Below are 24,825 nucleotides of genomic sequence, written 5' to 3' on the forward strand. Positions count from 1 at the left end.
TACCGTATTGTTGGAAGACCCGTAACGCCGATGCTTTCGATATTTCATGGTCATTTTAACAATCGATTTGTTTGTGTTTCACACTGAATGAAAAACGTAAAAGGTAGAGCATGGCGATTGTGATATATGACAGGTTCAACGATATGTTCAACAGGAACGGCATATAAATCAAAATGGTGGAGTGTGGAGAGTCAGCCTCGTATGCCGTAATGACATCAGACGTAATCACGTAATCACATCACCCTGTCATGTGACCATATCCTCAGTTCTGATTGGTATACGTTTGAGGGGACATACATACGGATGGACAAACACTGTTCTAGAGGCTTCGCCCGATGGGCTACGCCGTAAAAACATGGGAACAGGAACAAACACGAACCCAACCAGGATCCCAAATCGTGGGTATAACATGCAAGTGAAAACAGGTGAATAACAAGAAGTTGGCCTTCCAAAGCATCATGGCTTCCGTTGCCCTGGCAAGCAGGTAGGAAGAGGAGGAAGATTGTTCTCACAATCAACCAAAATATTGACAAATGTAGGAGACTGGCAAAGGGAGAAAATAGAAATGCATTGATCTACCGGTTGGTTAAGTTTCGTGAAGATCGGAGTAAAATTTCGACTTGTAGGTGATTGACAAACACACAGAATAATACAAACAAACAAACAAACAAACAAACAGAGACAGACAGAATACCAGACCAACCAATATACCTGTGAATCTTCGATTTCGCAAGTAACAAACAGGGGTGATAACATAAACTCCGTCCAGGTTCGGTGGCGGAGGCAACAATTTTAACAATGTGGATGTGGCCGAGGTGTTTGTCTAGGCGACCCCTTTCGTCTAACAAACCACTGAGCATGACCACTTTATAGATTAGGGGCCCTTTTATGTAAAATCTGGCATATGTATTTTGAATGCAAAAGGTTTATAACCCTCTTTCATATATACAGTGCATTCAGAAAGTATTCAGACCCCTTCACTTTTTTCACATTTTGTTATGTTGCAGCCTTATGCTGAAATCGTTTAAATTCATTTTTTCCCTCATCAATTTACACTCAATACCCCATAATGACAAAGAGAAAACAGGATTTTAGAAAGTTTTGCAAATTTATTAAAAAGAAAAAACTGAAATATCACATTGACATAAGTATTCATACCCTTTGCTATGACACTTGAAATTTAGCTCAGGTTCCTCCCATTTCTCTTGATCATCTTTGAGATGTTTCTACACCTTGATTGGAGTCCACCTGTGGTAAATTCAATTGATTGGACATGATTTGGAAAGGCACACACCTGTCTATATAAGGTCTCACAGCTGACAATTCATATCAGAGCAAAAACCAAGCCATGAGGTCGAAGGAACTGCCTGCAGAGCTCAGAGACAGGATTGTGTCCTGTATATGATATTATATATACAGACTTGGCATTTAATATGGAATATTTTTTTTGTGGGGGTGAACTTACTTTTCAAGTTGACTTAGAACAAAAAGTTCATTGGAATTATGTTGAAATTATTCTAGATTTTGTTAATGTGACCTTTAAAAGAAACAAAAACCACATTTGACATTTCGAAGCAAATAAATTGATCCTTGAAAGTGATGTAAACTGATATCGAACTCAATTCACGGACAGTACTGTGTTAAACTTCTGTACGTTTTTCAGAAGTATCTCTGTATTTTGCACATTAGCCAAAAAAAATTTCAACAAAAACAAAAGCTAAATTATGACTGGGATTAAGCACAGTAAAATTACAGTTCAGTACTTTGTGTAACCCCCACGAGCATTCAGGAGAGCACGTACACGTCGAGGCATGCTGTTCACGAGATTTGCCAAGGTTTGGACAGGAATCGCTTGCCATGCAGTGACAATAGTCTGCTGCAATTCACGCACAGAGGTAGGCTGCTGGTCCAAGTTGTCGATTTGATGCGTTAATTCTGCCCACAAGTTCTCTATCGGATTCATATCCGGGGACATGGCAGGCCACTCCATATGCTCTACACCACGGTCAGCAAGAAAGTGTTGGATCATGCGAGCACGATGAGGCCGTGCATTGTCATCTTGGAAGACAAAGTTTCCTCGAAAGGCTGCACGAGCAAATGGAAGCAATGTTTCTTCCAGAATGACCCTGTACTTGAACTGGTTCAGGTTTCCATTCAGAACAACCAGGTCAGTTTTGCCCCCTGCATGAAAAGCAGCCCAAACGGTCACCCCACCACCTCCAGCTTGGACTCTTGGCACTATACAATCTTCGTTGTGGGCTTCATGCACTTGTCTGGCAACTCGGACGCGGCCATCTTGACGATCGACCAGAAATCTAGACTAGTCACTGAAGGTCACGTGAATCCAGTGTCCTGGCTGCCATTGACGGTGCTCTCTGGCCCACTGCAATCGGCGCTGGCTGTGTTGTCTGGTCAGGCGTGGCTTTCTCAGGGGACGCCTGGCACGATAGCCTGCTTGAACCAGTCGTTGGTTGACTAGCCTTCTGGATACAGGCACATTTGTCAGTTGCTGCCACTCAGCCCTAAGCCGATTAGCTGACTTGGTACGGCCATTGCGGACTAACCAGGGCAGCTGGCGATCATCTCTCCTTGTGGTTCTGCATGGACGTCCTGGCCTCGGTATTGGAGTAGGGACACCCCTCTGAGCATTTCGTTTCAGGATCTTTGACACCTGACCTTGAGTGATGCCATACTGCCGAGCAATAGCACGCTGTTTCATGCCGTAATTTCGTAAAGCCACCACTCCATGACAAACAGCATTGTCAAGTTGACGGACCATCTCCAGAGGAAGCGGCAATATCTTTTGTAGATGTGCAGCAGTTCTTTTCCACTAATACAGAACGCAACAACCCTTATATACCCGATTGTGAAGCCAATCGTCAAATGTACCTGTCCTTACATTTTGTCACGCCACCTGTGATATAATCCTGTTATTGACTTCTTGCTGCGAAAGACAATCAGTGACATGGTTCTTTCAACAAAGACATCACCGAAGGGTAAAAGAAACTCACCAGATTGATATACTGAGTTCAGAAAGTAAACCCGTCAAGAAAAAAAAAAAATCCATATTAAATGCCAAGTCTGTATATATGTATGTATATATATATATATATATATATATATACGTATATATATATATATATATATATATATATATATATATATATGTATATATATATACATATATAATCAGTGTGTGTGTGTACTAACTACTGAGTGAGCACGCCTTATGACAGATTGCACACCAACATACAAATCAGATGGAGTGGCCGTACATGGTGTGAGTGTACTGATCGGATGTGCGTGCATAATGTGTTTTTGAATGTTCAGCTTGTGAGTTCCATGACAAACCAAAGTAGTACATGAGGTTTTAACCTGAGGTCACAGAATCATGAGGTCAACGTACTCGGGTGATAATGCCAAAGAAGGCAGCCTCAATGAAATTTAAAAATTTTTAATCTCAATTTCCTGCCTCCCAGTCTGCACCACCGCTTGCCCCTGGTCACCAGGGTGCTGTTACTATTGTCAAGAGAATAGTCTTGTATTTGGGGATCATAAATCAGGTGATCCCTTCAACGTTGCCAGGTTTAGCGCCCTCGTTTGGAAGATGTACTCCCTATTTCATGTCCATTTGATGTCGATTGAGAGTGTGCTATTTGTTCCTCACAGTTGGAGAGAGCCATGCAGGAAGCAGATCGACAGCAGGTCTGGCAGGCAGGCTCAGGCCCCGACCCCACTGTGGCCATGTTGGAACTGAGCACCAACTTGCTGACCCAGACGGCCGAGCAGACCCGCAAGCTCTCTGCCATGGAGGGACAGGTGATGCAGATCATGGGGGCACAACACAAAACATAAACAAAAGAAAACAGTTTTTTTTTTGTTTTTTTTTGTATACTGAATCGAGGCTCGTGAAAGAGCTAACATTTATTTCACAAACAAATCAAACAGACAAACAAAATATATAAAAAGAGGGAGCGGAAGACAAGATGGGGAGAGAAGGGGAAGCACACAAACACAACATTTGAGAGCAGGGAAATCTGTGGGAGGGAGAGGGCTTGGGGGGAGGAGGCGTGGGAAGGGGGCGGGGGGGGGGGGGTGGGAGAAGTATAAAACACAAGGACACCAAGGACTTCCAGGACAGAAGGTGGTATTTCAAAAAAGTGGATTTCGGGTGAAATTAGCGGGGGTAGAAAAGATCAAGGTTTTGGATGGGGGAAGATAAGAGATGGTGGTGAACAGCTGTTTTAAAGACCTGGAGGGTGGAGTGGGATTGAAGAGAGTGAGGGAGTTTGTTCCAGAGGCAGGAGAAAAGGGGAATGAAAGAGTGAAGGTGAGCAGAGAGTCTTGATTTTGGCAGTTTAACCATAAGAGGGTTGCAGGCAGATCTTGTGCGACCTGTAGGAATATTTGGGGGACAGAGCCCAGAGAGAGCTGGGGGGGGGCAAGGCCAGAGAGGAGTCGGTAGAAGACGGAAAGACCACCAACCTGCCTGCGGTGAGTGAGTGAAATATGAGGTGAGTGATGAAAGATGAGTGAAAGGTGAGTGCGTGAAAACAGTGAGCATGCTTTAATTTATCTTATAAATTTATCACCTGATTGAGAATTCATTATTTTTGTTATTCAACATTTTTCGTTGGACAGTTTTGTTCAACCCCCAACTATTCATTACGTACGCAAACATGGCAGTGATCTTGCCTCCCTACAGGTGCTAAACAAGTGCTCCTTTGCTTCCATTAGACTCAATCACTTAAGAGATTTACCTTTTGATTTAGCGACTTACCTTTGAGTTGTCTAGTCTGGGTTCGATTCCTAACCCGACTTTAAACTGTTGCATTGGTGCCTCAGTGGCAGGATGGTGTTGCATTACAAAGTGTGCTTCGTCCCTCAAATGGACAATAAGCTGGGTGTCCCTTCTGCTAGCATTAGTCGGTGGACGTTAAAGATCTGGCCTCGGTGCCTTTTGCGAAGAGTCAGTGAGTTATCACCAGCAGCCTGAACAAATTCCAAATTCCTGCCATAACCTACAGGGGGCACTGCATCACAACTACGCTCCCCACCAACTATGCCACTCACAGCCATGTGCTGCATACGAGGGAAGAAAAATTCTCCTATCTTCTTTCCCATCACTCCCCAATTCTTCCACAGCACCCTATGCTCGTTTCATTTCACTATCCTTCCATTAATCAATTTACCCCCACTACTCAACTCCTTCACCACCCCCTCCCCATCCCATGCATACATAAACATTACATGGCCCCTAGGTATACAAACCCCATCAGGGAGGTCATGCCCCTCCATGACCTTCAGTCATAAGTTTATGGTGTTTTAGGGTATTTTTCTTCATTGTATTAATTAACAACTCGTGGTGCTCCTTGCAGATTGCAACTGAAGTCAATTTGCTGAATCGAGTTTCCATGCATTGCATACAAGGAATAAAGTCAAAATATTTTTTGTAAAATAATTTATTGCAGGTGCAAAACCACACATGGTGGTTGGAGCAGCAACTGCATGAGGCTGGTGCAGCCACTCAGCATGTGGAGGTGCAACTTCTACAGCACTCAAAAAATGCTGGCCGCCTTCGACAACGCACAAGGTCAGGGTCGTACCAACACAGCACACCCTCACTCAATGTGCACCCCTCTGTTTCAAAACCATGCACCTGAGTCTGTCTGTACACATACTCATAAATAGATAGACTATAAATTCACATTGTGCATGTGCAAATGCGTATGCAACACACACACACACACACACACACACACACACACACACACACACACACACACACACACACACACACACACACACAAACAATGCCATAAACCAACTTGCAGTGTCAGTGTTCCAATGCAGCTGCGGAAAAATATACTGGCCACAATTGAAAATCAACAAACTAGATATCAAAACAAGGAAACTCCTCGCAATCCACAAAATGTTCGACAAAAATAAATGCATCCGAGAATGTACCTGCCGAGGAAAGAAGGAGGTGGTGGCCTGATGGAGTTCAATCAAGTGCACAGAACGAAAACTGCAAGATTGGCTAAGTGAAAAGTTCAACAGACTACCAAATTCAATTTGTATACAAACAGCAAGCAAGAGACAAAATACAGCAAGACAAAATACAACAAGACAAAACACAGCAAGCACAGTGAGCCAAAACACAGCAAGCACAGTGAGACAAAACACAACAAGTACAGTGAGACAAAACACAAGACAAAACACAGCGAGACAAAACACAAGACAAAACACAGCGAGACAAAACACAATGAAACAGCAAGCCAGAAAAGGTATCCCTAACCCACCTTGCAAAAAATTTCCAAAGACAGGTGTGAATAAAAGGTGTCACATTTGAAATCGAAACGGAAACGAATACAGCCCCAACAATTTCAAAAAATAAAAAAGAGCAGGAAGTAAAAAAAAAGAAGAGTTGGACAGATTGGGCATTGACAAAGAAGGCTCATTGAAATGTCTAAGAAGAGGTAAGCTCAACTGGAATGGAGAACGAATCATTATAAATGCCCAAGACCAGGGACACTACATGAACGACTTTAAGAAAACGGCGGGACTGAGTCAATCAGACAAGTATCGGTTCTGCAAGGTAGAAACAGAAAGTAGGAGTCACCTCATATCGGGATGTAAAAAACCTCATGTCAGAACAGCTGTACACCCAAAGGCACAACAAGGTATGTATAGTAATCCACTGGCACATCTGCAGAAATTTAAATATCCCAGTTCTATAAACTCATGAAAACACGAACCAAAAGTAATCATTGAAAACAAGGACTTGATGCTCACGTATGACCTGATGATCGCATTCAGCATGAAAATAGAAAAAAAGCACTGTGTCTGGACATAGTACTCAGATATAAAAATAAAAAGACGGCATTGCTAATTGAGATTTCAGTCGCCAGTGACTTTGGTCTAAATAACGTAGAAATCAAGAAATTACCAAATACCAAGACCTCAATAATGAAGTGATAATTGGAGCAACGGAAATAATAAAGAGGAACCTCACAAAGATTGTACAAACCATCCCTGGGAACATTACCACAAACGAACTACAGTTGGAGGCTGGCGGGAGCTAAGCGACGATCCTGAAAATAGCCCTTGGAACAAAACTCAGAGAAAAACAAAACTTCACAACTTAGCCCATGAATTGCGATCCTTCACTGACATGAAAGTGGGTACTTCATCCTGGGACTTTCCACCTTCTGAAACCCGAATTATTGAGATAACAACCAATGACAAACACAATTCAGATAGTGTTTGTGGTGATTATGGAGCCAAATTGAGAGAGATGTATAGTGTAATTTGCAGGCGCAACCAAAGAAAGATGTAGGGATGGTTTAACGTGGTAATTTATTGGGACATGATATTGGGAATAATGACAAAGAAAGATATCCTTACCTTGCTTACATACTTTTTGACATACCATCCCAACATCCTTTTGTATTTGTTAAAGCCTCCCCCTATGGGATTGGGTAAGGCTTGCGTATTGCTGTTGCCGGGTTTGTTTCTACAATTAGTGCTCCCAATTTTAATGGTACCAAGGTTTCTTAGACCCCCTAGGAGTACTAAACCACCATTCCGAATATTTTTTGTTCCTTCCTGCACTCCTAATTTCTGAGCTGTATCAATTTCCAATTTCTGAGCTGCATCTCGGAGCTGGCTGGGACATTCAGAATGAAATTTTGCATTAACAATTTGAATAAAATGTATGCGGCCTAGACATCTTACTATAATTCACCAAATGTCCTTCCGTCTATCTGTCTGTCTGTTCGAAGGTACCGTAAAAACTGCTGAACCGATCGCAAAGATATTTTGGGTGGTTAATCCTGGGATCTCCAGGAGTAAAATAGGCTATTTAGTTTTCCCAATTTCAGCTTTAGTCTTCAGCATTCTCAGGTTTGCACTCCCGCATAACATTCGCGTTCGCATAACGTTCATTGTTCTCATTGTGACGATGTTGCTTTCCCGGGTGTCGCACAAACGGCTGCACCGATCGGACTCGGTGACCTTGGACAAAGACCTTTTATAAGGACATGGGTTGAATCCCTGCTTGAGAGAATTCCAAACCCCTCCCCGCCATCACGGCCGTCTCTCCAACTCATAATCCCACGAGATATGTGGAAAGGACCACCCAAAACCAATATAAACATCATTAAACATCATTCGCATATAAACATCATTAAAAGTAGATAATGACCTCGGCCAAAGTTCAAATGACGTGAGTTTAATCTCTACATCAGAGAATTCCACATAGCTATTTGGGCGGTGTATAAGCTAACAGATCGCTGTCTCCATCGATCTTGCCAAGGCCGTAACACCTATCGGCTCAAAATCCTTTTAACTGTTGTTACGTGGTCCCCTCGGTGACTACCTGGTCTCGGTGACCCCCGGACCGTGAGAGGACCTTCGCCAGAAAGTAGTATTATATATGCGCTTTCGCAACGCAATCCCTATGAATTCCACCCAAGAGAAACTGATGTTCAATGATATATTTCCAGGGTAAGGATATCATACAATTTCAACAACAAACAACCATCAACAATTCCCAATCCACAATCAATTCCCTATATGATTAAGATGGCCATCTTATATATGTGTGTCCCCTTCTGTACTCACGATCCCCTTTTGGTCTCTGCCCCTCACAATGTCTCTGGGCCCCTCCTGACCAAGATGCTGGTCGGCGTCGCCGCACTCGGGCGGTTGAACGAACCCCGGGTGGACGTGTTTCCACCGGGCAGGTATCGTACCAGGCACCGCGGCTGCAGCCCCTCGTGGCCACGCGAAGCGGGTACGGTAAAGCAAGCCAAAAGCCCCACGCCGCTTGCAAGGCATGTTAGGCCCCCAACGTGCGACCCGTACGCATCTGTTTAGACGGTGCCAGACGCGGGGTCGATGCACGGCCCCACGTCAACTTGACGTCTCCACCGGGTAGGTACACGTCCCGGTAACTCCTCTCGCCAGACGGGCTTCGGAACGCCGCTTTTCCACGCGGCGCAAGGTCGATCCCACCTTTCGTCGGAGCGGGGCGAGGAAGAAGAATACTCGTCGCTTTTCTTCCTCGTGTCTTTTTCTCTTCCGTTTCCGGTCACTTCCGTTTCCGGACACTTTTTCAGAAGGGCTCCTGACCCTCCAACCACAACAACCCTTAATCTACTACACACGGATAAGCAAAGACCTGAATGGTAATTCACATACATTCACATAAATATGTAACACTCCCCCCCTTCAAGAAAGAAAGTTTGAACCCAGCGAAAACTTTCTTTGCCGGCCAATTTGGATAAACAAGCCAGATAACTCAACCCCCCCACATTATCAGTTCCCCCCGGGCACAGTTATCACTTAAAAATAAAGCAACCAAAATTTCACCACAACCCCCCCCCAGATTACTCACTCTGGACTAAGCACCAGCAACGACATTGTCCCTGCCCTTTACATGTTCAATTTCCGTTGGACTCCTGCCAAGCCAAACTCCATCTCATGACCCTCTGACTTTGACCGTCAGTTTCTTGTGAATGAAGGTTAAGGGGTTGATCAAAGATCCAAAGTTAAGCAACTCGATAGCACTTTTTCCGGGAGGCCAAGCCGAGTATTCACTACATGGATGCCTTTAGGAACGTGGAGTTCACGGTTAGTCCGTGCAGGAAAGTTCTCTACATGGGCGCCTTGAGGAACGTGGAGTTCACGGTTCGTCCGTGCATGAAAGTTCACTACATGGACGCCTTTAGGAACGGCGTTCACGGTTAATCCGTGTAGGAATCTTGGCTCGGCGGCTCCGCCGCATTCAGTGCTTCAACTTCTCAGAACTTCCCTAATAATTATGGTGGGACCACCTGTCCCTGTAGTCCCATGAATAGCGGTCTCCTTCTCGGCCACCACTTTGACAATCCTTCCTTCGGGAGCTGCCGTAACTCAGGGAGCCTCCATAATAATATTGATTGCGGCCACCACCAAAACTACCGCCCAATTGTCCTCTCCCGTAGACCTCTCGACGCCTACGAAATGCCTTCCCTACTGTTATGGTCCGACCCTCCAAATCCTTGCCATTCCAATTCTTCTCTGCCTCTCTGGCGTCTTTTGTGCTGGCAAACGTGACAAAGCCGAGCCCTCTTGACTGTTGCGTTTCCCTGTCTCTTACCAACCGCACTTCCACCAGCGGCCCATATCTGTTGAAGACAGAGGTCAGAACTTCTTCCTCTGTTTTGAAGTTCAGTCCCCCTACAAATAACTTGGCACTTTTGTCGCCATCCCGAGCTGGTGTGGTGTTATTTTCCCTGCTGGGCTCTTTACCAACCCTCAGGTTACCATAAACTTGACCCCCGGCCAAATCATTCCCGATAACCACAGATACACCCTCTACAGGAAGCGTGGCTTGTAAACCGACGGTGACCAGTCCTGACACCAAATCGGACTCCAAATGGATGACATGAAGTGGAGCACTAACACCGCCTCCGATCCCCTGTAAACGAACACTATCCCCCGTTGCCGTCTCCTCGGACCATGGCAAAATGCCTTCAAGCATTAAAGATTGATGTGCCCCTGTGTCCCTCAATATCCTAACCGGTCTCCGGTTAGTCGAGGCTCCATCCCGTGACACAAACCCCTCTGAAATAAATGGTTGGTAACCCTTTTGATTGCGATTTCTCACAATGGCCATTGCATTTGGAGTCGTAATAGTCGGACTCCGCTCTGGGTCTTCCCTTTTCATGCGGTAACAACTGGACATCAAGTGTCCAGGTTTCTTGCAAAAAGCGCAAGTAGGCCCGGAGGAAAAACTCGTGGTCTGCCTCGGGCCCCCCGAACTATAAGTTTGTCTTGGGCCCGCATCCCTCTGATTTCGAACAGGTGGGGTATCCGCGTTGTCCCCATAATCCTCTCGAGGCCGCCGCCATGTATGGTCGTTCTCCGCACCTGCTGTTCCCCACCTCCCCTGCGGAGATCTAGGCGAGGAGTTAGGTTCGTGGACCCCTATTTGGTGGGTTAAGGCATAATCATCTGCTATGGTGGCTGCGTCCCACAACTTTGGTACTTTCTTTTCCTGCAGGTACAGTTTGATGTCCTCGTGGACACACTGCTGGAATTCCTCCACCAGGATCAAGTCACGCAATGTTTCGAAGTCTTTCCCGACTCCTTTTGACTCACACCACCGATCAAACATGTTTTCTTTCACTCTGGCAAACTCCACATGGGTCTCACTCTCCCTCTTCCTGGCATTCCTGAATTTTTGCCTGTAAGCTTCCGGAACCAACTCATAGGCCTTGAGGATGTGCTTCTTCAGTACCTCATAATCTGCACATTGGTCCATTGGTAGCGCCGAATAAATCTCTTGAGCTTTCCCCACCAGCACACTTTGCACTAGTATGGTCCAGGCCTCCTCCGGCCAGTTTAATTGTCGAGCCACTTTCTCAAAGTGTGGAAAAAATTTCGCGACTTCCTTTTCACTGAACGGTGGAACCAGCCTCACATGTCTGCCCACATCCCAGGTTTTCTGGTTAGGTGTCGACCCCGTCAGCAAGGGTGGTGCCTCTCCCCGTTCTCTCATTAACTCCAGCTCCTTGAATTTAATTTCTTGCTGAAGCTCCATGTCACGTTCCTTTAATTCCCTTTCTGCTTTTCTCTCCTCTGCTTCGAGTTCCCTTGCAGCTCTCCTCTCCTCTGCTTGTTTCTCTTCTCTCCTCTCTTCTGCTTTCCTTTCTTCTTCTTTTAACCTTTCCTGGAGTTCTCGTTCCACTCTCCTTTCCTCTGCTTGTTTCTCTTCTCTCCTCGCTTCTGCTTTCCTTTCTTCTTCTTTTAACCTTTCCTGGAGTTCTCGTTCCACTCTCCTTTCCTCTGCTTGTTTCTCTTCTCTCCTCTCTTCTGCTTTCCTTTCTTCTTCTTTTAACCTTTCCTGGAGTTCTCGTTCCACTCTCCTTTCCTCTGCTTGTTTCTCTTCTCTCCTCTCTTCTGCTTTCCTTTCTTCTTCTTTGATCCGTTCCTGGCTCCGTAATTGCAACTCCAGTTTCCGGAGCTCAACGTCTTCTGGTTCTTCGGGTAGCCACTCCCAGGCTAACTCGTCCCATGTTCCTAATCCCACCATAGATTGTATCACCGTGGCCTGCAACTCTGCCTTCCTCAAATTAGTTCGGACCTCCAAGTTAAAATGTTTGGCCAATTTCAAGAGGTCCGACTTTCGTAACGCTCGGAACTGTGCCTCACTCGGTGTTACCGCAAAGTTCTGTGCCACAAACGCCATGGTGACTATCGTTAACACCTGTTAACCTTCACCCAAGACTTTACCCCAATTTCCCCAAAAATTTACCAATTAATACTTAATTAATAAATTTTAATTAATAAAAATATTATTTTATTATCTATCTATAATTCCAGTAATCTCTGTTTGTACGTTTGTACGTTTGTACGTCTGTACGTCTGTACGTCTGTTTGTCTGTGACCGCTGTTTCTCGACAACCACGGGTCCGATATACTTTTAACTTGCCAGGTATATTGCTGGGGACCCGAGGATGTGCCTTTTCAAGGTTTCATATTAATCGGACAATTACTTACCGAGCTATGTCCAAAAAACGATTCAACCAATCAGAGAGCAGCGAACGATCGCGTGTGCCGAACGTGGAGGACACACTCTGCCTCGGATGGCACATTTGAGAGCGTATTCATTTATTTCACGTTTGCAAACTATGTTGGCGTTAAACTATGTTTTAAAACTAATAAAACCGAATTTGCGATTCATTCGCTTTCCTGCGCGTTTGTGCACGCGATGGCGATTTCTTTACCAAACTCCGGAAGCCGTTCGCTTTGGACCAAACCATTGCATGTAAATAGAGGGGGGGGATTGTCAGCGTACTCGCAAGCCGTTCGCTTTGGACCAAACCATTTCATGTAAATAGAGGGGGGGGATATAATTTTAGATATAGATATAGTACGGGCAATGCCCTAGTTTTATACAAATACACTTTTAGATCCCGGACGTAGACCCAATTGCGAATCCGCAAATCGTAATTTGGACGAGCCCCCAATTCTGTTACGTGGTCCCCTCGGTGACTACCTGGTCTCGGTGACCCCCGGACCGTGAGAGGACCTTCGCCAGAAAGTAGTATTATATATGCGCTTTCGCAACGCAATCCCTATGAATTCCACCCAAGAGAAACTGATGTTCAATGATATATTTCCAGGGTAAGGATATCATACAATTTCAACAACAAACAACCATCAACAATTCCCAATCCACAATCAATTCCCTATATGATTAAGATGGCCATCTTATATATGTGTGTCCCCTTCTGTACTCACGATCCCCTTTTGGTCTCTGCCCCTCACAATGTCTCTGGGCCCCTCCTGACCAAGATGCTGGTCGGCGTCGCCGCACTCGGGCGGTTGAACGAACCCCGGGTGGACGTGTTTCCACCGGGCAGGTATCGTACCAGGCACCGCGGCTGCAGCCCCTCGTGGCCACGCGAAGCGGGTACGGTAAAGCAAGCCAAAAGCCCCACGCCGCTTGCAAGGCGTGTTAGGCCCCCAACGTGCGACCCATACGCGTCTGTTTAGATGGTGCCGCGAACGGTGCCAGACGCGGGGTCGATGCACGGCCCCACGTCAACTTGACGTCTCCACCGGGTAGGTACACGTCCCGGTAACTCCTCTCGCCAGATGGGCTTCGGAACGCCGCTTTTCCACGCGGCGCAAGGTCGATCCCACCTTTCGTCGGAGCGGGGCGAGGAAGAAGAATACTCGTCGCTTTTCTTCCTCGTGTCTTTTTCTCTTCCGTTTCCGGTCACTTCCGTTTCCGGACACTTTTTCAGAAGGGCTCCTGACCCTCCAACCACAACAACCCTTAATCTACTACACACGGATAAGCAAAGACCTGAATGGTAATTCACATACATTCACATAAATATGTAACACTGTTGATTTGGAAGTTTTTACAATGAAGGAAACATTAACAATGTTGTTAAATGTTTATTTTGTGATTAATTTGTGATTGGAGTTATGTTGTTTGGAATTTAAAAAGAGATATTGAGTTCAAGTAAATGACGACATGCCGTGATGGTTTCTACTTTCTGAATGTGATCTTCGCGGATCGCCATATGCAGATTTGCCACGGACCCACGATCAATGTTTCTATACGTGAACGTACCCGTTTGTTTGCGAACGGGTACATTTTTCATGGAAGTCCTTCACGAACTTGCTGTCCATGTCTGACGTGCGACTGAAGGTGCTACAGGAATGTGGAATTTATTGGTTTCATGCTTTAGCATTCGCTGTATCTGCATTGCCTGTTTGCTTCTGGCCTCCCACCCGTGCATAGCACGGGTATCTATCTCCCTAGTTGGCCTAATTTTAAGGTCATGACCTAATTATAGACATTTTAACATTTTCACCATAACTTGACTAAGGTTTGTCCGATCAGAAGAAAAAATCCTGCCCTAGATAGCCTGGGCCCGAGAGCAATGTACATTTACCTAAAATGTATTATATACCATACCCCTTAAAGTTAAAGGTAAATGTCAAACTGTGATTTGAAAAAACTAACATGGTCTAAAAAAAACCAAAAAAAAAACGTTTTTGTCCGCTCAATTTTGCTAATGTGGAATCACAAATCATAATATTTCAAAAAGTTGTGGACAGGTACTCAAAACTTGCTGGGTGAGTTGGGTAGGTGACAATAACAAGCTCATTAGATTTTGGTTAAGGTCCAGTTGTAGATCTGGCCAACAATGGGATACAAAACGTAAACTGTTCAGCCTGGTGGATGTATGCGCTCTAACTTGTGCAGCCATGATGGATCATGATTCTAGTTTATTTATGTGTATCGCTATGATGGATTAAAACGCCCCATGCCACTGTCGGACCAGGTGAATTGTACTGAGATTTGAATGCCTTCTTTCACTGGCGTGCGGACGTGCAGGGAGCTTGAGAGCCGCCTCGCAGCACAGGGGGTGAGGCAGCAGGCCGACGTGCAGGCTTTGCGACAAGAGCAGGCCGCACTAGGCCGGATGCTTTCACGGCAAGACGCGCTGATAGCGCAGTTGCAACGCCAACTGGCACTCGCTGCCGGAAACACGTCACAGCTTCAGCAACAGCAGCAGGAATTGGCCGAGAGCGTCCACGCCCTGCTCGCGGCTCTGCCTCGTGCCGCCCAGCAAGGTTCGATAGGCAAAATGCGCTCTCACACCTGCTCAACATAAACCCAGATCTATATAGAACTTGAGTCAATAAACTTACAGGTTGAGTTGTGTTCAAGATGTGCTTGTGCAATATGGCGGCTGAAGCTTTGATCAAAAGGATCCATAATTTCATTCTCTTCCATAGAATGGAGCAACGATGTCATTTCCATTTCCCTGAGTTACCTGTTCCGCTTTACACATATATTTAAACTATTTATTGGGATACTTTCCCTGGTGTTGGCTTAGCGGTTAGGGTGCCGGCTTGGGATCCGAGGATACTGAGTTGGAATCCCGGTCGATCGCAGAATTAACGCCAGGGGGTCGACTCAGCCTGTCATCCTTCCGAGGTCGGCAAATTGAGTACCAGCTTGCTGGGATGAATGATCCCGGTGTGTACCCCGATGTAGATATAGGTACACCATATCACTGCGCATCGTAAGAGGCGACTAAGGGTTGGTGTCAGGAAGGGCATCCGGCCATCAAAACATTGCCTGAAAACAGGGAACCATGATTGTCATGGGGCCCACAAGGCCAACCCCTGCTCTAGCGGGGAAAAATGGCCTTAAAACGATCATCTTATTATGTGATACTTTCCCAGATAACAAATCTCTGTGTCCCTTTCCGTTCACATGACATATCTGTGTGTCCCTTTCAGTTCACATGACATATCTGTGTCCCTTTCAGTTCACATGACATATCTGTGTCCCTTTCAGTTCACATGACAAATCTCTGTGTCCCTTTCAGTTCACATGACATATCTCTGTGTCCCTTTCAGTTCACATAACATATCTCTGTGACCCTTACAGTTCACATAACAAATCTCTGTATCTCTTTCAGTTCACATGACATATCTGTGTCACTTTCAGTTCACATGACATATCTCTGTGTCCCTTTCAGTTCACATAACATATCTCTGTGACTCTTTCAGTTCACATAACAAATCTCTGTATCCCTTTCAGTTCACATGACATATCTGTGTCACTTTCAGTTCACATGACGTATCTCTGTGTCCCGATTTATTATGTCCTCAGATATGGTGGAAAATTTCATCTTCCTCTTCCCTCTCCCCTCCAACTTCCTTTATGACCTATGGTGAGCCCTTTTACTCAGTATTACGTATCTGATAAGCACAGGTGGGGTGTATTAATGTTGTTCCTCAGTTGCAATTCTTTTCCTTTATAACCGAGGTGCTAGATCTGGAAACCAAAAGTTCAAGAGTCGCTCGGAGTCTGCGAGAGTGTCAGCCTCAATGTTTTACATCACGGGTATGGCTTTGATTGCAATGGCCATTCAGAGTGGGAGTGTCACCTTTGGTATAGGTACTCGATGACTCACATTGCAGGTACTGGCATGGTGTAATCCAAACAGTGTTTTGAGTCTAACGGAAAGGTTAGACACTAAAAGGTCACACCTCACTTGAGTGAAACAGTCGGTAAGTGATGCTTTTTCAATTCCCCAGGTTTTCAAACCCTCTCCTTTCAGACACCATGATCAATACTTAGGATTTACTTAAGAATAAAAAAAAAATCTTTGAAAAAAGCCTGCATTGATTTCAGAAATGTTTCATATCCTTCTTCTTCTTTCATGCTGCACATGGCTGTGAGTGGCATCATGTGCTGGAGGCGCGGCTGTTCCGCTAATGCTAATGCAACGCCTCCAGTAGGTTAAGGCAGGAATTTTGAATTTGTTCAGAGAGTCGGCGATAGCTCGCCTACTCTTCGTGAAGGACATCGTGGGATCTTTAACATCCATTCACATCCGTGAAGGACACCGTGGGAGCTGGGTCAGGATTCATACCCAGGCTGGATGGCTTAGAGGTGACGTGTAGGACATACCTCTCGGCCATCCTGCCAGCCCTGATAGGCAAATTATTGTGTGTGTGTGTGTGTGTGTGTGTGTGTGTGTGTGTGTCAGCTCCATTACGAGTCTTAGCCCATGTATAAATAAATAAATAAATAAAAACGATACGTATGTACAAGACTTGATCCACATGGTATTTTTTCTCTTTGCCCCAATTGCCCATATATATACTCAATAAATGTGTACTCAGGGGCACGCAGGACGACGAAGAAAGAGAAAAAGGCCTGCACTTCCCAGACACTGAGTAAATAGAAAAACCACAAAGCACATCATGTAGAAAACGATATTTGTTCATTTGTCTAAGTACATATTTTAAAATCCATGTGACTCTCGATCGTCGATCCATGAAAGTGGAAAATCAACTCCAGACTCGGTATACCACACACAGCTTGCATGTGTTACACACAATCCTTTCATGTACCATCAATATGTTTTCATCAACGCATTCGGACAAGCCTGTTGCGCTCAGCTTTATACACCGCACACATTTAGCGCCCACCTGCTTCACAATTTCCTTCACGGACGAGTGATGTGGATCGTGGCTAAACCACAATCTCTCAGCAGTCGACGTGAAGCCTTCATGAGCCCGGTATGTTCTTGGATGGAAAACTACCGATGATATAACTGCAAACGCATGCTTGGTCATGAGCTGCGCAGGTTTTCGGGAGCGCACTGAGGTAAAGGGAATGGTGTTTGTTAAAAATTTAATCAAAAGATCATTTGTCGTACGAGCGAAAAGATTAACCCGGTCGCGGTTGGAATTCCACTTGCGCTAAACAAACTAGATTGGAAAAATCGTGAGAAAAGTTTTTCGACGGTTTGCAATGTAATGTTTGGGGGAGGATGTGCATGCGATGAATGGTGTGGAAGCACAAGTCTGTGGAGAACACTTGCCAAGTATAACGAGCTTTCTGAACGGCTTAGTCGCTCACTTTTCGGTATTTTCGAGTCGGGGCCCCGAAATTGCGAGCACCGAAACGTGGTCGACCCTTCGCCCCGAAACCCGACTGCTCTGCACCCGCAATAAGATGGACTAATTAGGAAATTCCTCCTCGGTTTCTTCAAAACACCTCGCTCGGGGTTAGCTTTTTGGCCTTCTGGTGCAGCCAATCTCCATGCCACATGGTGATTTAAAACCTCACAAAATTGATTGGGATTGATTGGGATTTCTTTAAATCTGCCCCCTCTCCCTTCCCCTGCGAGTGTTGGTGGACTGTTTCAAGTTTGTTTTGCAGGGCACCTCGGATTGGATCTCTAATTACTGTCTGCCCTCACTCAGGGTTGAACAAGGAGCGTTACTACTTGAGGTTAGACTTCAGGGTGTTTGGGTTATCTGCACCCTCGACTTGAATCCGTTTCCTCTCTCGTAGCTCTCATTATATTCCTATAATTTTTTGACAACTTTCCATTGTCCCCTCCAGCCGGTCAAGTGGAAATATATGTTTGTTTTTTACTAACGGCTCTTCTGGCTGAACAGTTGCATCGGCTTCACCTATTAGGCATGAGCTCAGCATTTCCTGTTGGTCAGGATGCATGCAGCAATAGCTGGTGCAGCACTTGCTTCCTGGTACCCACAACAGTAATGGCGTCTGATCTCTCTTGGTGGGTTTGACCAGTTTACTCTGTGGAGGAGCTTCTGCTCCACACTCACAGGTGTCTTGGGGACCTACTCCAATTGAGGAGTGGTCCAATTGTATGACCATGAATTCTGGCCCTTTGGAGTTGGATGTGTCTGTTTGATTGACCTTGGGCTGAGGTGCATGCTGAGGTGCTCATGGGACAGTCTTGTTGGACTGTGTACTTTGGCTGCGGAGTCAAGGTGCACATCCCAAGTTGTTCAAATATTTGTATTTTTAAAACCTTTTTTTGTAGAAGAAAGGCCTCCTTCATAAGATGCGGGAGGGCCAACAATCCCAAAACCCATGTCTGTGGATGTTCCCTCTCCAGTGTGGACTGGTCTATAAAATAGAGAATTGAATTATCTTCCCGGTATTGGCTGTCGTACAATACTACTGGGAAGAAGAGGGCTGTAGCTCTGCTTAGTTCATGCCTAATACGTGAGGCCTATGCAACTGTTTAGACGACCAACAACAGGAGAGGTTTAAAAAAAAAAATTGCTCCTGGCTATCCCTAGAACTGCTTTGTGTACCGCAGACAGGTTAATGTGTGGCAGGGTGTCCTGTTGGTCATGATGCATGCAGCAATAGCTGCTGTGACACTTTCTTCCTCGTACACACCGCAGCAATGAGGTCTGATCAACAAGTCAAAACTCCAATGTGAGCATAAGCTGATAGGAAAACTTCAAAGGAAGATTCTTCTGTCGAAGAGTTTCCGGCCTTTCAGATTTCCTTACACTCTCAGGAGTGTTGGGAGGGGGGTGGAGGGCTGCAAAAAAGGAACGTCTTCCTCTCGGCAGTTTCTCTCCACGACCTATTACTGTACTTGCACTTTCCACCTTACTTTTTCCATTATTGTTATTTGGGGGGAGATTAGAACCATTTACTTCGAAAATGAGCCACGTTCATTCAAGACGGGGAAGCTTGATGATGATGAGATGTTTTCCTGATGACCAGCCATGCTGATGCCTCTTCAGCAGCTGACAATCATTCCTTCAAAACTCTCATTCTGTCTGTACTTGTCAGGTTGAGGTTTTTTACAAGGGTATAGGCAGACCAACCAACTAGTCCCCTTACTTCAATTTCCACATCATATAAGTCAGTAGCATATCCTTCTTTGTGCGTCATAGTCATCAGCCACTCATATTTGGCTCTTTTGACTTCTCGAGCTTCGACATCATAAACTGAAATGGTACGGTGAACTAAATAAATATGACGCGCCTGCTCAATTCTGATTGAAGGACAATATCTGGTCGTTGACCCTTTTGTTAGGGCAAACCTGTCATGCAGACAGCAGATGCTCTAACGTTGCATCGCTACCACAAAGTTTACATTGAACGTCATCCTTTACTTTCCAACAAATGAGATTGGCCCCTGTGGGGAGTTGATCATAAATGGACCGAATGAGGAAACTCATTTGCAGAGGTGACATTTGCCATAAGTCGTTCCATGTTAGGAACCTTTGTAAACAGTTCTTCCAGGTTGTCCACTGCCCTTGCTGACTCAATTTGACAGCCTTATGGAGCCATTTGTCATTTGCTTCTTTACAAACTTACTCGAGCGTTAAGTTCGTTTTTTGACGGTTGCTTGTTTTGACCACCAAACACACATACACTCTATCAGTCCCAGACCATCCCGATAATCTCTCTTGAATTAAAGAGAGTTTTGAGAGCTTTCAACTGCTTCGTGGGCACTCCATTTACGTCCGGTTCTTATTCTTGTTTGTGCTTTATGGATGCATTCATCCCTATAATTTTCGAGAGAAAGGAGCTGCCATCAGAACATTTAGCCACCTTAAATTCCTCTGTGAAGGATTTTATTGGGAGTACCAACATCACCTTCTTGAAGCACAATGCATGTGTTGCTAATCCATGAGGAAAACAATGCCATTTTCACATGTGTTGATTAAACAATGGTCTTCATCAATGATCTCTCTGACTCTCTTGAAAATCCTCTCTATCTCTTTGCTGATGACTACACTCTCTGCCGCTCCATTCCTCATATCTCAGATCGGCAGTCTGCAGCCTCCTCACTCTCTGCAGACCTGGACAAAATCACAGACTGGGCATACAAGTGGAACATGTCTTTCAATCCTGACAAATCTCACACTCTTACTATGTCTCTCCGAAAAGACCGACTGGACAACCCTCCCATCCACTTTCTGAACAATCCTCTTGAAGAAGTTCTGTCACTCAATCTTTTGGGTCTCATTATCTGCCATGATCTTTCCTGGGAAAACCACATTTCCAAGCTGGCCTCCAAAGTGAGTCGCCGACTGGGCATCCTCCGTCGTGCGAGGTCCTTCCTTGGCACACCTGAGCTCCTCACCACATACAAGGCTTTCATCCGCAGCTCAATAGAATACTGTTCCCCCCTCTGGGCCGGTGCTCCTGCCTCACACCTAGCTCGTCTTCACGCTGTTGAAACCAAATCTTTCAGAATCATTGGAATCTCCCGCGATGAAGCGAACTTCGAGGTCCTTTCACTTACTCACCACAGGCAGGTAGGTGGGCTTTCTGTCTTCTACCTACTCCTATCCGGCCTTGCTCCCCCAGCTCTATCTGTGCTCTGTCCCCCAATTATTCCTACAGGATGCACAAGATCTGCCAGCAACCCCCTTCTGGTGAAATTGCCAAAATCAAGACTCTCTGCTCACCTTCACTCCTTCATTCCTCTTTACTCCCACCTCTGGAACAAACTCCCTCACTCTCTTCAATCCCACTCATTCCTCCAGGTCTTTAAAACAGCTGTTCACCACCATCTCTTATCTTCCCCCATCCAAAACCTTGATCTCTTCTACCCGCGTTAATTCACCCCAAATCTACTTTTTTTTTTGAAATACCGACTTTTTTCTTTTCTGGAAGTTCCAGCAGTGTCCATGTGTTTTATTGTCCCCCCCAGCCTTCCCATGCCTCCTCCCCCCAAGCCCTCTCCCTCCCACGGATCTTCCGTTGTCCCTGTTCTCTATTGTTGTACTTGTGTGCTTCCCGCTCCGTTTGTATGTTTTGTGGGTCCGTTCGTTGTTGTTTTTTGTGATTGATGTTAGCTCTTACACGAGCCTCGATATTGTATACAAAAAAAAAAAAAAACTCCTTCTTGAGACTCTCCACAGTTGACAAGGTGAACTCATACATTTGAAGTGGCCACAACAATTTGGGGATCAACATAAATTGTAGTAGCCACACTTTGAATGCACCTTGCAACCATGTCTTGACTAATAGAGATAGATTATGAAGAAGAGCTTATTGAACAACCACCTCACAGGTAAATGTGTCCTTCAGAGACTTGTCATAGCAGCGTCCAAGAACCTTAATGAGCTCTTCAAATAATGTTGGAATTTTATGACTTGCTACTTTAAAGAATATCACATCACGTTTCCCTCGAATGATTGAGGGCGAACGTGATTTTGGCGGATTGAAACTCATATGACCCCACGTCGTAAACTCATATAGCTTGTCCAAAATGTCTTGTGTTTCCTTCTGGGCTTTAGTGAGGATGGTTGTATCGTTCATGAATGCCCTCAATGACAGTGTAAGGATACCATTCCCCACATACTCAGTCTAGTTGTGCTGTCACAGGTATTTCCCCCCATACTCAGTACAGGATAGGTTTCATTGCCACTATGAAAAGGACTGCTGAAACTGTGCAACCCATCGCAATACCAACATGTAATGCAACATTTTTTTTGTATAGGACGCATGCAGCAATAGCTGCTGTGGCACTTGCTTCCTGGTACCCACTGCAGCAATTGGGTCTTATCAAATAAAATCATATATATTGTTATGGATATGAGAAGTGTTTTTTATTGTTGTTGTAAAGTATCGCCCTCCTTCCTCCATTGTTGTGTGTAAAGGTCAAAGGTCGTTCCGTAGTTATTCCATAAACAATCTCGTAGCCAATCATAGATTTCCTCCTTGTTCGGTAGTTATCTCCTTATTATGTGTATTAGATTAAGGCTGTGTCTTCCATTAATTTAACACTCCATTGCACAAAATTCAAATACAGTATATTCCCTGCACATCCCCCCTTTCGTCAATTGCCAACTGCACTGGGCGGTTTGCTACATTCTGCCGCTGCTGTGGGGTTGTTTTCGCTGCAAGACTCCATTAGCCACGAGGTCATCTCGGAGCCGAAGGTGGGAGGAGTCAGCCCAGTGCCGGGAACAAGGCGTGGCCTTGCCAACGCCTCCTCTAAGGGCGGGATCGGTGAGCCCTCGCGACCAATCAGGGCCGAGGCGAGCTCACCGATGGGCGTGTCCTGGAGGCCGGCGGCCTGATCGCCGGAGGCGATATAAAAACGCGTGCGGAAGGGAGTTCAGGTTGCGTCAGAGAAATGGAAGGGAGCAGGAGTTGCGTCAGAGAAACGGAAGGGAGTTCAAGTTGAGTTCAGAAGAGAAAACGAAAGGGGAGTCGAGAGAAACGGAACCAGGAGTTCAAGAGAGAGAGAACCCGTCACGCCAGACCCCCACCAGCAGCTTTGACTCCACCAGGCAGCGTTGGCTCCACCAGGCAGCTTCGACCCGTTACCCCGCGGGACCCAGGATCGGTGGCATCGGTGGCCGTCGAGGTCCAGCCCGGCGTCCCGTGCAGGATCAAGCCCCAGCCAGCGTCCAGCTGAACCTTCCTCTCCCTCCAGCCATCCACCTCCTGCCATTCCTGTCATCATCCCCTGTGTAAGTGTGCTTGTAGTCTGTCTTTGTCTTGTCCTTGGGGTATAAGTTAAGCCTGTTTAGTTAAGCTAGAGTTTCACTGTGTCTCCTGGCTCCTTTCTGTCGTTATTTTCTTATCCTTCTTTCTCCTTGGTTATTTTGATGATTTGTAAATAATAATAATAAATTAGATTTGTTCTTCCTACCTTGCCTTTCTTTCCCTTACATCCTTCGTCTTTGTCTTTTCCAAATTGAATACCTGTGGCACGATTTGGCCAACGTTTCAGGATCGGGTCTAGTCATTGTTAATAGTTCGTGCCGCGGTTGCTTAAAACTGCTCGGCAATTAACATCTGTCCGCGGTACGAACGGGGCTGTGCCACCGGCCTTTCCGGAGGTCGCTGTACAGCGTCAGGGACCACGTCGGTCAGTCATAAACGAGGGGACTAATCCCCCCTCGATAAGGGGAACAGAGGCCGACGTTGGGTTCCACAACATTTGGTGTCAGGAGTGGGATTCGGACCTGAAGCGCTTCGCGCGCTCAAAATTACGAGTGGGCCGAAATTTTGTTTTATAAAATCTTAAATTTGAAAATCGTGCCATGGATGGTCAAGGCGACGGGATGCCGGTGGGGGAAGTAGAGGATGTAGAGTCGACCCAGGACCTCGGGGAAATGTATGTGGGGGAAAGGGAGGAGGTGAGCAATGGTAACGTGGTTGTGGGGGGGGTCAGGTGCACAAGATGGCGCCCTCGCGCACGTGGTTGGAGAGGCACAAAATGGCGCCTCGCACGAGCGCGCGGTAGCCGTGCCCGCTGCGCAAATAGGGGGAATTGATGTGCGGGACCTCATGGCGCAGATTAATGCAGCCATACTAATGGGGAATATAGGATTGGAAAATAGAATGGGGGAGAAAATGGGAAACCAAATTGGAGGTTTGGAAAACAGTATGGGGGCAATGAGGGACGAAGCGAGGGCTCAGGGTGAGCAAATAGAAAACCAAATCGGGCAATTGAGAGACGGGTTAAGTAATATGGGAAATAAATTTGAGCGGTTAGACAATAATTTTATGGGGTTGGACAATAAATTTGAAGGGTTAGACAACGGGATAAAAGAGGTGAAGAATGGGTTAACGGGGTTGGAAAATAGAATGGCTGCCCAGGAGAACCAGATGGAAGGAATGAAGAATGGGTTAATGGGGTTAGAAAACACAATGGAAGGCAAATTGCGGGAAATGGGGGAGCAATCTGCCTGGGAAATTAAACAAATGGGAAATCAGATAGAGGAGGTGAAAATCGGGTTAGAAACCAAATTGGAAGCCCAGAGGAATGAGTTGGAACAGATGAGGGCGGCGTCTACTAAAGAGATGGGAGAAATGGGGGAGGAGATAAGACGAGGTGTGGGCGAGGATGTCTCGGGGGTACGTGAGGAGGTAAAGCGAGGTGAGAAGCGTATGCAGAAAGAGGTGAGAAATAGTACGGCTAGGTTACAGGGGGCATAGAAGATCTAACAAGGGGAGTAGAACAGCTGACGGTGG

At 45.7% G+C, this 24,825-nt stretch overlaps 1 protein-coding gene across 1 annotated transcript in view; it reads left to right on the top strand.

Annotated features, from left to right (window-relative positions):
- Positions 1 to 24,825, top strand: part of LOC137421778 (angiopoietin-2-like) — a 127,727-nt gene that overhangs the window by 76,149 nt on the left and 26,753 nt on the right. Inside the window, exons 2-4 of the mRNA XM_068108173.2 lie at positions 3,670 to 3,819; positions 5,472 to 5,593; positions 14,909 to 15,147. Of these exons, the coding sequence (XP_067964274.2) occupies positions 3,670 to 3,819; positions 5,472 to 5,593; positions 14,909 to 15,147 (511 nt within the window). The remainder of the gene's footprint in view (positions 1 to 3,669; positions 3,820 to 5,471; positions 5,594 to 14,908; positions 15,148 to 24,825) is intronic.

This window comes from Myxine glutinosa, chromosome 2, assembly GCF_964187855.1.
Source record: "Myxine glutinosa chromosome 2, kmMyxGlut1.1, whole genome shotgun sequence".
Classification (NCBI taxonomy): Eukaryota; Metazoa; Chordata; class Myxini; order Myxiniformes; family Myxinidae; genus Myxine; species Myxine glutinosa.